This window comes from Larimichthys crocea, chromosome XXII, assembly GCF_000972845.2.
Source record: "Larimichthys crocea isolate SSNF chromosome XXII, L_crocea_2.0, whole genome shotgun sequence".
In the NCBI taxonomy this organism is placed as follows: domain Eukaryota; kingdom Metazoa; phylum Chordata; class Actinopteri; family Sciaenidae; genus Larimichthys; species Larimichthys crocea.
The window spans coordinates 6,157,645-6,170,707 of record NC_040032.1 but is presented as its reverse complement, the minus strand read 5'-3'; the positions used below and the strand labels follow the sequence as shown (position 1 = coordinate 6,170,707).

At 39.6% G+C, this 13,063-nt stretch overlaps 1 protein-coding gene across 1 annotated transcript; it reads right to left on the bottom strand.

The window, feature by feature from the left end:
• Positions 1-2,325: 2,325 nt before the first annotated feature.
• Positions 2,326-7,276, bottom strand: LOC113744371 (disheveled-associated activator of morphogenesis 2-like). Its single transcript, XM_027273752.1, has 2 exons — positions 6,858-7,276; positions 2,326-6,723 (listed from the first exon to the last, which is right to left on the bottom strand). The coding sequence occupies exons 1-2, from the start codon at positions 7,116-7,118 to the stop codon at positions 6,511-6,513; spliced, it is 474 nt and encodes a 157-aa protein (XP_027129553.1). The 5' UTR covers positions 7,119-7,276; the 3' UTR covers positions 2,326-6,510.
• Positions 7,277-13,063: the final 5,787 nt, after the last annotated feature.

Sequence of the window (13,063 nt, the reverse complement as noted above, 5' to 3'; positions counted from 1 at the left end):
TTGAATTTGCTTCATCTTGAACCCTGACAACAAATCCACTCTCTGATTATACTGCTAATGAATTTGGCTGCAGATCAACAATAACAGATTCACATCAACACAGCTCACACTGCTCAGCCTCTACCATGTCCCAACATCTGTGCTACGTCAGTGGATCTATAGATAAACTGTGCACACAGCGTGAATTTTGGTTGTTTGCTTTGTGTTCTTACCACACATAATGAGACATGAGATTGAGAGTGCGCAGTGTACAAGAGTGTGTTTGATTTTGTGAAACAGTAGCAACATACATAATCTGTGATTACTGCTTCAAATCACCAACTATAACTGCAACAATTTCTAATCTTAAGGCAGCGATATTTCCAGAAATACCACAAGAACAGAGTGAAGGAGCAGCGTGTCTGTGGGGATTGTTTTCAACATTTCATATGAGCATTTCTTACCTTTACTGAAAGAATAATTCTGCCCTGGATGAAGATCAAATCATTTTTTGATATTAAATATCAAAGTCATCACAGAAAACAAACATCATACACTTGGAATCAAAAAATATTTTAATATACACTATTTGTACATAAATCAAAAACATTTGCAGAAGTGTATTTTAATTCTATATGATAGTTAATATCACTATTTTTAAACTGCTGTTCTTTAGTCTAAATATGAATTCTGCACTAGATTTTCTTCATGATCATGGCTTCAGGTATGGAGGTCCGGTGTGTCTAAAGCTGGGTTGGATTGAAGATGTGAAAGCAAAAGTTCAAGTGAACAATAATAATAATTTTTTAAAAACTGCCAGAAATTTGTGATGTGTACAAAAACATACAAACACATCTACAGTCTAATTCTATGCAATCATTTCACATCTGGTAAGAAGTTGTAATGAATGGCCCACCTGTCATGGCCTGTCATTTTACTGGAACCACAAAGATGTGCTGTTCTCATTTTTATACATACATATATATATATATACATACATACATATATATATACACATACATACATATATATATATACACACACACACATACATATATATACATATATATACATGATGCTAATGGAAACCATGAAGAGGCCACAAGGAAGTCAACCACAGCCAAATACCTCCAGAGAGTAAGGCAGGTCCTGAAAAGTCAGTTGAATGGTAAGAACAAGGTCCAAGCCATCAACATGTACGCACTACCAGTCATCAGATACCCCGCTGGCATCATAAACTGGCCAAAGGAGGAGATAGAAGCCACAGATATAAAGACTAGAAAGCTCCTCACCACGCATGGAGGGTTCCACCCCAGGTCCAGCCCCCTGAGGCTATACACTAAGCGGAAATAGGGAGGCCGAGGGCTAGTGAGCGTCAAGGCCACGGTCCAGGGTGAAACATCAGAAAGATGGCTCCGAAGGATGAACTGCTAAGTGAATGTCTCAGGCAGCAGAAGGAGGAGGAACAGACAACCTGGAGGGACAAACCCCTACATGGCATGTACCACCGTCAGATAGAGGAAGTGGCTGATATCAAGAAATCCTACCTGGCTGGATAATGCAGGACTGACAGACAGCACAGAGGCACTAATCATGGCAGCACAAGAACAGGCCATAAGCACAAGAGCCATAGAGGCCAGGATCTACCAGAGTAGACCAGACCCAAGATGCAGACTGTGTAAAGAAGCCCCCGAGACAGTCCAGCACATAGTAGCAGGGTGTAAGATGCTAGCTGGATCAGCGTACATGGAGATGCACAACCAAGTGGCTGGGATAGTATACAGGAACATCTGCAACCAGTATGGAATAGAAGTACCTAAATCCCGATGGGCCATACCACAGAAGGTGGATGAGAACAACAGGGCCAAGGTTCTGTGGGACTTCAGCTTCCAGACTGACAAACAGGTCATGGCTAACCAACCGGACATAGTGGTGGTGGACAAAGAGCAGAAGAGGGTAGTGGTGATAGATGTGGCGATCCCAGCTGATGCCAACATCAGGAAGAAGGAACATGAGAAACTTGAGAAGTATCAAGGGTTGAAAGAGCAGCTGGAACAGATGTGGAAGGTCAAGGGTTGCGTAGTCCCCGTGGTAGTGGGGGCACTTGGGGCAGTAACCCCCAAACTGGGAGAGTGGCTCCAGCAAATCCCAGGAACAACATCTGTGACCCAAACACTCATCTCAATAAATGATTGTGAAGAAAAGAATAAACAGTCAGCTGTAAGGGACAAAAGTTTATTGTAACCCTACAAAAGACAAAACAAAAATAAAATTATGGAAATGAAAAAAAAAAAGATTCTCATTCTTATACAAGTCTCAAAACTATCCATCATACACGGACCACAGTTTAATTATTCATATTCATATTTTTAATATAACATTTTGTTGTAATGCTGTGTGTACATACAAAATATAGCAAACTAAATAAGGCAAATAAATAGAGGTACAATTTACAGGAAAATGGAACATTCCTCAATGTTTCAATCTTTTTTTTAATCTTATCTTAAACATCAAGAATGGTGTACAAAATGCTTTTCTTTTTTTTTTTACCAACTGTACATCTTTCGGTGGAGGATACTTTTTTTTCCAACCATAAAAATACTGACTCCTCACAATTATACAACCTCTAAAACTGGGTGCAACTTCTCTCAGGCAGTACAAATCGTCGTGTAACAGGTGTCCTCCATATTGCAAGCAATTTTCTACTAAAGGTTAAAGTCAACACATCACACTGTGTGCACCCTTCTTTAGGCATGCAGGTCGACGCCGAAGTGCATGATTGGACAGAAATGCGGTGTCAGAAAACATTCTACTTTATTTGTTCTTTTACACACCAAAGCAGGTGACAGGTGAGAAAGTAAAACGGGTGTCACCTCTTTGTTTCTGTCCTCCACAAATCCATCCAACAAACTGACTATTAAGGTGTTTCTAGCGGCCCAGCCGGAGTCCCCAACCTCACTTGGCCTTTTTCTTTTTTCACACCATGTTTTTTTTTTTTTTTGTACCACTCTTTCGTTGCACCCTTCTCATTTCTGGAGGGATCTAAGCCCTCAAAATGACGCTGCAAATGGAAATGTCCCATAATAAAAGTGCATTGAACAAGCTACTAATTTTCATTCCTCTGATTTCCACCTGTACACTCCAAAATCAGCCAGTCAATGGCCAAATAAACATCCAAACATGTAACAACATAAACATGTAATAATACTGACAATGTCGCAATACCCCTCAGTAAATAGTCTGCACTACAATATGGGTTAAAGCTCTGGATTAAGAGTTTAAAGGGTCTGCCAAAGTCTGATATACTAACTCCGATAACTCAAAAGACAAAGGAGCAGAGGTTAGGAAAGAGAATAGTTCAAATATACATGAGATGGTGGTTAAAGAATAGGCAATCATATGTCATTTTCCCCTTTGGACTTAAGGGACTTCTGTGAATCAGCTTGAATCTAGTTGGTTCACCAGTAAATCTCTAAAGTGCGGGACATTAAAAGATCCTCTCTGCACTCATCCTTCTAACCTCAGTTTGAGGGAAACATTTTTAAGTTTTAGGAGAACAGAGTGGGATTTCTCTGTACAGATAATAGATCAAAGCTTTATGGTGACCAGAGCCACTGTGACACACGCCTGTTGGACCTTTGGGAAACTTTGGTGACTTATTGTGCCTAGAGCTCGCATGAAGTGCCGCATAATGGCAACACTTTGAAGTGACGTCACAAAGTGTAGCCACAAGAAAGCCACAAGATGGCGCCAATTAGTCTAATTCCAACTGTCAGCTGCAATTCACTACAATACAAAACACTGGATACTGGAAACCACAAGCTCTAAAACATAATAACAGGAATGGTACATGTGTGAAAACAGGGTCAGAGGCACTTAAATATTTTTAGAAAAGAAAAGCTGGCAGAACAAAAACAAAATGGGATAGCCAGGACTACTACAGAGAACTTCATGACATACAGCGATGGGTGTTAAGTGGCAGGTCAGTTTGTTGAGAAACATTAAACAAAAATCGATCATCAGAAATGTCTTTTTGAAACACACCAAGTGCTTATTGAGTCAAGTGCAGTGGGACAAAATCTTTGATTTAAATGTTCCTGTTACAATGAGAACAAACACTTCACATGAATCCCTTACAAACTGAACCGGGGTTGTTGTGCAAATCATTTGGCCTGTGAAACGCAACCAACCAATCTATACATAAAACAAGCATACTTGAAAACATGAAGCCTCAGCTGGTGTCCTGGGCCTTAAATTTCCCTCCTTGTAATTCTGGATTACTAGAAAACATGCATGAAAGGGCTCAACATAAGAGGTTAAACACAGGATGTGCCAACTTTTCAATGTGCTCTGAAAAACTTAGTTAACAGATCCTCCCTTTCATTTAATGTCCTAAAATGGAGTTCAAACCTTTCAGCTTCCTCATCTCTTATCCGGGAGCAGAGTTTTCACAGAGGAGCCCTCGCCTCAGGATTAAACATCTCTCTCTGGGTACACTTCCTGTAGCAAGCTACTGTATCATCTTCAAGAAGAAGGTTTACATGTTGTACCGAGATGAGCCCATACATTACATTGCAGCCTTTGTCGTGCCTACTGCTAAGGTTTCAGAAATGCATATATACATTTAATTCAAAAAACGTGACCTAGGTTGGCATCAGTGTGTGGTTCTGGTTCTTGTTTGGCAACAGGATGTCCATAGTAACGGGGTCTAGCCATATGTACACAAAGGTGAGAAAAGCCGGAAGGAAAGACGTAAGTAAGTGCTTTGTAGTTCCCTGACTTTACCATAACAGACTCAGTACATGATGTGATCTGAGATTACAATGTCAACTGAAATAAGAAAACAACAACAATAGTTTAACTTGAGAAATCATCAACTGTGCTGACGGCTCTGTCCAGAGATCACATGTTTTAGCACCAGTGGAACAGATCTTACAGACACTATGGATGAGTGTTAATAAAGGCCCAAACAGAATGGCTATACATCATCACCTCTGGGCCCTTTCTATAATCCCACAAGATCTGCATTTGAGTTGCGGCTGATGGAGCAGACTACACGTTCACATGTGAACCATTCACACGTACAGCTAAGCAGAGAGAGAGCACTGCCTTCAAACTTAAATTCATATATGTCATTCCTTCATTATCTTTGTTATAGATAAAGGTCATTTAGGTACAGAGAGGACTCTTTTTTTTCTCTCCAGAGGACACTGTAGATTGGCTTGTGGAAACCTAGGAGTGTAAAGTTTGTCAGAAAAGCTACAGTGCAAACAAGACATACAGGTGTGAGAAAAGTACAAGCAATTGTCTTTTTTTTCTTTTTTCTTTTTTTTACATAGCGCAAAATAGTATAGAAATTCACTTCAACAGCAATGTGAACTTGCAACACCAACAAATAATGCATTGTGTGTACAAAACCCCCAAATGCCATGAAAACATAAAAAAACCTCTACATCTTTGCAATTAGCTTGTCTGCATCTAAATATAAATATATATCAACGCCTAATTGCAGTACGTTTTGTATTAATACATTTACATTTGTTTTCTCGTTGCTTTGGCACTAATCAATGCCAGAACAATGTTGAAACCATTGAAGCGAGTAGGTGAGGCTTGACCCTTGTGGCACAGTCATCATTATGTCAAATGGATCAAGCTGAGAAGTTGTTGGGTTTTTTTTGTTTTTTTTCCCCCTTGAGAGTTGTGTCTGAAATCGCAGCTCGGGATGTACACGTACACCCTCCCTGGGAATGCTGTGCACTGGATGAGGACATTGGGATAAATCCACTGTATCAAAACAATGACCCCCATGACCCCCTGTTGTATATCCTTCCTCACTCTTTTAGAATCCAACAAACTGTTCTGGGATTTGCTGACTTTGCAGTGAAGGAAATTTATGTATATCCATCTATTCTGTGGTTTAAAAAAGTGTCTTTTCTGGGGGACACGTGAAGCAAACATAACTGAAGGTTATGGCTTAGTTCCCCTTTCCACCTTCTTTTTCTGTTTGTTTTTTCTGCCTGATGTCCTTCGAATCCTTTGTCTCTTGGCCTTGTGTCTATGTACAGTGTAACTGGCTGATCCAAATGTCCTGTGTGTTTTAGAGCCAGAAAGCAAAAACAGATAGGGCCATTCCAGAACCGTGGAACTTACTGGGGAACAGCAAGGGGTGAGGGGGGGGGGGAAAGACTAGTGATACAGAGCTGGAAGCTTGAGCACAGTGTTAAAAGGATATGGTCAAAAGATATAATGTGTCACAGTGGTCTGTCCGTCCATCCATCGATCCCAACTGTTCTTCATCCAGCTCAGGAGATCATACAACACCCGGGCAAACGGGTTGGAAATAGCTTTACAAGACCAATCAGAGGAGAGTGTTGCATCCTTCAAAACGGCGTGACTGTCCATACAAGTCTCAACATGTCCACTTCAGCCGTTATTTACATCCTCTCCAATGTCAACCTAAAGGTGTTCAGAGATCTTCACCATGGCAGAACTTAGGCATCTAGTCTTTGTTTTTTTTTTCCTTGTCCCAACCTAATAGTTTACCTTGGTGACAGCTCGTTCACGGCCCCCACCTTCCACCAGCTGGTTAACAGAGCGCTTGCGGTTACGCTTGAATTTGTTCAGGTCCTTGTCAAAGACCTCGCCGGAACGCAATGCCGACACCAGGTCGTCAAACTCTCCGCCAACCTCGTCTGAGGCCCCACTCTTTTTGGCCCGTCGTTCCCGTTCTCTCTGCTCCTTGAGCTGGAAGAATAGAGACAGGAAGTTAGGGGACAAAGGCAGAAACAGACATCTCAGCTCAAGTGTAAAACCCCTGTTTTAAAATAGTATTTTTTTCCATACCATTGCCATGTTTATACTCTAAATGTGTGTCTTACCATGGCCTCCATTCGTGCCCTCCTTTCCTCCTCATCTTTACGTCGCTGCATGTTCTCCAGGTCTTGCCGTGCTTCACTGAACGACTGCAAGAAGGTGTCGAATATCCCAAAGAACTCATCGGGCTGCATCCTTCCTTCTTCCTCCCCAAAGTGCTTCAGAGATTTGGTAAACTGCAGAGATAATATGTATAGATTTTTATTTAACATTTTGAGATGAAAAAGCTGGTATGTGAACAGCTTTTTGAAGATACACATGGTCATAGCTGATACGCGCGCCAAAACCAAATGCTTTATTGCAAATACTCTCGGCTATGGCTCAGATCTCTCATAATTACTTCTTTTAGTGAAAGGCACACGTGAGCCTGCATATGGATGCTCAGATTCATCTACTGGTATGCATATTTGATGTTCTCAAAAACTGCAGGAGCACACACACAGACACACGGGAAGTCGGGAGAATGACTGCATTTGACCACCGTATGTTCACCCTGTTCAGTCCAAGCTGTCCAGTGGTCTGTGCCAGGAGGATGCCTGCAGCCAAACCGACTCTACATTCCTTCACACAAACACACACACACAAACACACAGAGCATTGTTCTGCAGTATACGCAAGGCCCAGCCAGTATTCTTAAATATAATTTGCCTAATATTTTTACTACATAGTGGTCAGAGTCAGATATGTCTAAAGACCATACTGAGTCCATGTGTTGCTAAAAGACTTCAACAAGACATCAGGACATCGTCACAATTCAGTACATGTAAAACTAAAGTACAAGATTATTAGTCCTGATTATATTGGTCTCACTTCATGTGCAGTTTGTAACTTAATACAGCACAACTGCACATAGTTTTGCCCTCACTGTTGCTCTTCTTTTGAAAATTTACATAAATGGAAGCAGTGGCAGAAGATAGGAATATCAGAGTGCAAAAACACTCAATTAAAATTAACCCTTGGAAGGCCTTAGCGTCGTTACTGCTTAATAGATCATAAGGCAAAATGTGGCTTCTTCCTAAAAACTGCTATAAAAATAATATATAATAATATTTTTTTCCACTTTAAACACGTCAGTCTTTTAGAACTACTTCAGCCTGAAATATACATGTCAAATATTAATTATATTTTTTTGGTTTTTAACCCTTTAAATGCCAGTATGTTTACATAGCTATGCTGGTTTTTATGAAAAAAACAAAAAAACAAATAATTTCCATAAAATACATTTCAATGACTAATGGCTAACTATTATTATTAGGCCCTAAGATGGGTCAATGATTGGCAGCAACATTGATTTTGATGCATTGTTATTTTTTTTTGCAGTGTCATATTTTTCAAAAACCATCCATTCGTGTTCCTATAGGACAAAACGTGGCTCCTTCCTAAAAACTGCTATAAAATGATATATAATAATATTTTTTTCCACTTCAAACACGTCAGTCTTTTAGAACTACTTCAGCCTGAAATATACATATCAAATATTAATTATATTTTTTTGGTTTTTAACCCTTTAAATGCCAGTATGTTTACATAACTCTGCTGTTTAAAAAAGAAGAAAAGTGCGTTTAAATACACTACCGTATTTTTTTTAAAAGTGTTAAAAGTGCTTGACTATATTTTTTATTCCATGTTTGCTACACTGACTAATTCTGAGTGTTGGGCACACCAGTAGAGCTTAACAATCGTGCCAAAAACACTAAAAACATAACATGCGTTCGTTATCTTAGAATAAGACAAATGTGATTAGCGCTATCAGATGCTGTATTGCAACTCCTAAACACATTCCGGATATGAACAGCAGAACATTTAGAGGATAAACAATTTCACTACCTAACCACGATCAAAGGTTGTTGGATGTTCTGAAGAGTGGCTGCATGTTGTTGCATACATTGTTCTGTTTCACTAAAAGTTCACTACGAGTAGTACCGAGTACAAGTTATCAGATCACGTGTGTGTGTGTGTCTGCTGTCGACCACTGTATTACTATATTCGTTGTGTGTGTGTCACAGTTTTTTTGGCATTCTAGACCTCCTTTGATGTGAATATGCAATGAGGTCCTTTGTTTTTTTTTTAAAATTCATATTTCTGCTGCGTTCCAACTGAACACTGGTTTTATTTTCTAATGTTGTTCAAAGATTCAAAGACAGGCATAATACTGATCTTAAACCCAGTTTGTGTCCTTCTGTCCAAATGAAGCTTTAAACTTAAAATACCAAATAACATTTAAAATCAGTGTTAATTTTGTCACCCAATTTTCACTTTAGTCTTAGTCTGTTTCAAAGGTTCATTCTTAGTCACTTTTAGTCCTATTTTCGCACTAAAAGTCTCCAAGTTTGAGTCTTAGTTTTAATCAAAACATTTTAGTCTTCTTCTATTTATTTCAGGAATTATTTTTTTTTGTTTATTATTCCAGTTCACTGGTGTTTCCACAGCTAGCATATGGATTAAATGTCTGATTGAAATGAATTGATGACTCATCTTCAATTGCAACTTTGCTAAGTGTCTTGTCGTTGTTTTTTTTTTTCTTTCAATACACACTTAATATGGACTTGATTTCATTTTTAATCTACCTACTAGCAGTTACACCCTATATGACATTTTTCTGTCATCTCTACCTGCAATTGTTAAATTTCAATAGAAATAAATTGTTTTAGCCAGTGGCATCTACTAAAAATATAAAATTAAGATGCTTCCTCACTGTTAGTGTTTAGCACCAAATGGGAGGCTATTAGGGACTCATTCTGCCTGTTATGCCATATGGCACCTTTAATAACGTCGGGCTGCAAAACAGGTTCCGGTTCTACCAAAGCTGTCAATCAAAACAGTGCCGGGCTTGGCTCGCGGTCAAATGCTATCGGGCCCTGGCCGGGTCGGGCCTGACTTCTAAGGTCCGTTTCCTGCTCTCGGATTGCGCTGTCCGTACACGTGTTTCTCCTTGCATGCTGTTTTTTTTCAAGCCACAGGTGCGCGAGCAGCAAGAGGATATCAACGTGTGGCGTGACCGAATTCATTCAATTCAATTCATTCAAGACATTTACTCAATATGTTAGCTCTGCGAACCACAAGTTGAACTGGAATACTAAACAAAACAATATTCCCTGGAAATAAAATAGAAGAAGGACTAAAATGTTTTGACTAAAACTAGACGGACTAAAATACCCTGTTTCACGTTTGACTAAAAACTAGACCAAATTCTGAGACTTTTGTCGACCAAAAATATGACTCACACAAATGATTGTGAAAGACTAAAACGTGATAAGGACTAACAATGAACTTTGCCACACGACTAAGACTAAATTGAAAAATGGGTGACAAAATGACACACTGCCTACAGTAATAAAAGAAGTGCTTGGCACAAACACCATGACAGCGGACTGGAGTTGTTTTTTTTTTCTTATATCGTAGACTGAAACACGGAAGGACGTTTTGTTCTTCATGACATTTTCATCTCGTTTTATTCGTCAACAAAAAACGCCCACATTGGCACATTTTTCGTCAGTGTTTTTAGGAACCTTGTATTAGTGTCGTCTTCGTCAAGGGGAACAAAAAGGCTTGTGATGAACATTATTTCGTCTCGTCTCTCTGACAAAATTAACCACTGATGTCGAAATAAATTGTTTATATATAATACTTATACATATAATACTGGAATTTAAAAAATTGTATTACTGTTGTATTAATCACTGTAACACAGTTTCATTCCATCTCTCAACCCCCCCAAACTACATAAGTGAATACCGTGTAAAGTACATTCATTCAATTTATTTACAAATTTTTTAATCCATAGTAATTAACACTCTGTGAGGCATAATTCATTATTGCATTGTCTCTTGTCCACAGTCCCACTTTGAGTACAACGTACCCAAAGCTGACACTGTGTGCGGATCATAAATACGTTCAATACTAAACTAAAACTATTCCGCCCTGGCTTGGTCTATGAATGTAGGTGATTCTTATTGTATCTAAAACAATATATGAAGAGATTTCTCTTTTAGTTCACGAATCCTTGTACTTCAGGCAGCGGCCCCCAGTCCAGGTAAGAAGGAGAAGCACGGCCATTCACTGTGTTTTACCTTCAATTAATACCTGAAAACTATATCAAGCTACCATTACAGACCTTTACCTACATACCTCTACACACCAGGCCAGAGCGTTCCATTAAATTCCATGTAAATCAACATAAATCTTTTCTCTGAGTCTGTCAGACTAAAGAAGAAAGTTTTATTAACCCCCAAGCCAACGTTTGATGATCAAATATAACGACAAGTTTATTAATTAGTTGTGTCAAAAGAAGCAGTTCAAATTACTAATTGCTATTGAATATTGAATACCAGGTTTTTTGTTTTTGTCAGTGTACAGGGAGGAATGCACTTTGGGAAGGGTGGATGGAAGTCTGGACATAAACATTCTGGATGTGGTTGTGATAAGGGAATGTCCATTTTGCCACGGTTTCCTCTCCACGGATGAACCCGATGCTACCAGTGAAGGTGAGTTTGAACCTTTTGCCACCGTTTACCTTTCCGTGGAGGATGGCATTCCACCTTCTTAGTGCGTGCTGAGACAGAGTTTGAAAAATTGTACGTGGAAGCCGGGCTGTGCTACAACCTAATACTATTAAAACTATATTTCTCAAATTATCTACCTATACATAAGTGCCCCCACATCATACAAGTGGTCAATGTCTGGTTTTGGGCCCGGATCGATTTTGAACCTGGGCTGTGTCGGTTCTGTCACCAGGGAGGCCACTTTAACAACAGGTGTTCGAGATTACTGCATACTCCATATCAGCCCCTCCTTTTTTCCATGCGTGTACGCTTCCCACTTCATTGCTCTGTGGATGACATACGACATAACTTTTCTTTACAGTTTCATACAGACTTTACATTTCTGTTTTTCGGACTTTTTTACAATCTAAAATTTGAAGAGTTTCAAGAACACAACACTAAACGAAACTATTTTTTTTAATTTTCCTCTGCTGTGCCCAAGATATTTTCAAAAACTTTATGAAATATGAACCAGATTTTGTTTTTTTTTTGAAACATTGTAGGAAGGTGGTGAGTTTATTAAATTGTCACACCGATCCGTTTTTTTTGTTGTTGTTTTACCCAGGTCAATATTTTTTTTAATAATCTGCTTACTTGTACCAGTTGGATATCAAACAATTTTTTTTGTGCCGAGATCATCATGGAATAGGAACCATTACTTTGCACAATGTCCTGACTGTTGGCTCTCATATAACCACCGAGGATACAGTGCCCCTCTGTTTCAGACTGTCCAGCAGGTTGTTTTGTGTAAACGCCCTCATTTTGAAGAACAGAAGGCAGAATGTAGTTGCCTGACATGATTACGATGTGCCATCCTGGTCCAAAGTCCTCACATGCATTGTATTGAGAACCTGCAATGTAAATCAGAATACCTCTGTACCAACCTTTTACCTCTCCAGCACTTGGGCTGCATGGCCCTGCAATGAAAAAATGTCAATAGAGGAGATTTTATCGTGGGGGAAAAAAAGATTGACACCATGGAGAAGACACTTTTTTATGATGGCATGTTTTTCCCTCCTTTAACAAACCTTGTTCGTCTGGATGAAAGAAGAGCCTGTGTGGTACACCGCAGCGCGATAGGTGGAAGGTCCCTGCTGGACCGCTGCCCACAAAGCTGTTCACTTCTTTCCACTTCTTGTGTACAAGCAGCTCTGGTAGCGGATTTGGGTCACAGAAGGAATTCCCTTTTACACATTGTGTGTTTACCTGGCCAGTCTCTTTGAACAAGGTAGGGCCGATTTTAAAAAGATCAAGCATGGGCACCCCCTTATTATACCAGGTATTCCCCATGTCCTGCAGGGTCTGTTTGGTGTTTGTCGTAAACGAAAAACCAAGGCCAACAAAAAAAAACGGTTGTTCCGAAGTGTGTATTTATGTTGCCCATTCACAGCAGTATACGATGACAGACTTTACATCTGCGTATTATGCATGAAATAAAATAATTATTGAGGAATAGATATGTCTGCTAGTGTTCTGATTACAAAGACAAGCAAAGTAACTCACTGGTCATTTCTGGTGGTGTCAACCAATTCCAAGCTGGGGAGGTAGTGGAACCCTTCATGATCTGCAAAGTTGACAGTAATTACAGATTCTCAAGTGAGGAGGTACACTCCATGTGCGGTACGCTGGTTGGTGGGGAGCCGTTGTTCTGTTTTCCGCTTCAGTGGAGT

Coding starts and splice junctions, on each gene's coding strand:
- LOC113744371 (XM_027273752.1), bottom strand. CDS start 7,118: ATGACCATGTGTATCTTCAAAAAGCTGTTCACATACCAGCTTTTTCAT. Junction 6,724..6,857: donor GGGCACGAATGGAGGCCATG/GTAAGACACACA, acceptor CTATTCTTCCAG/CTCAAGGAGCAGAGAGAACG.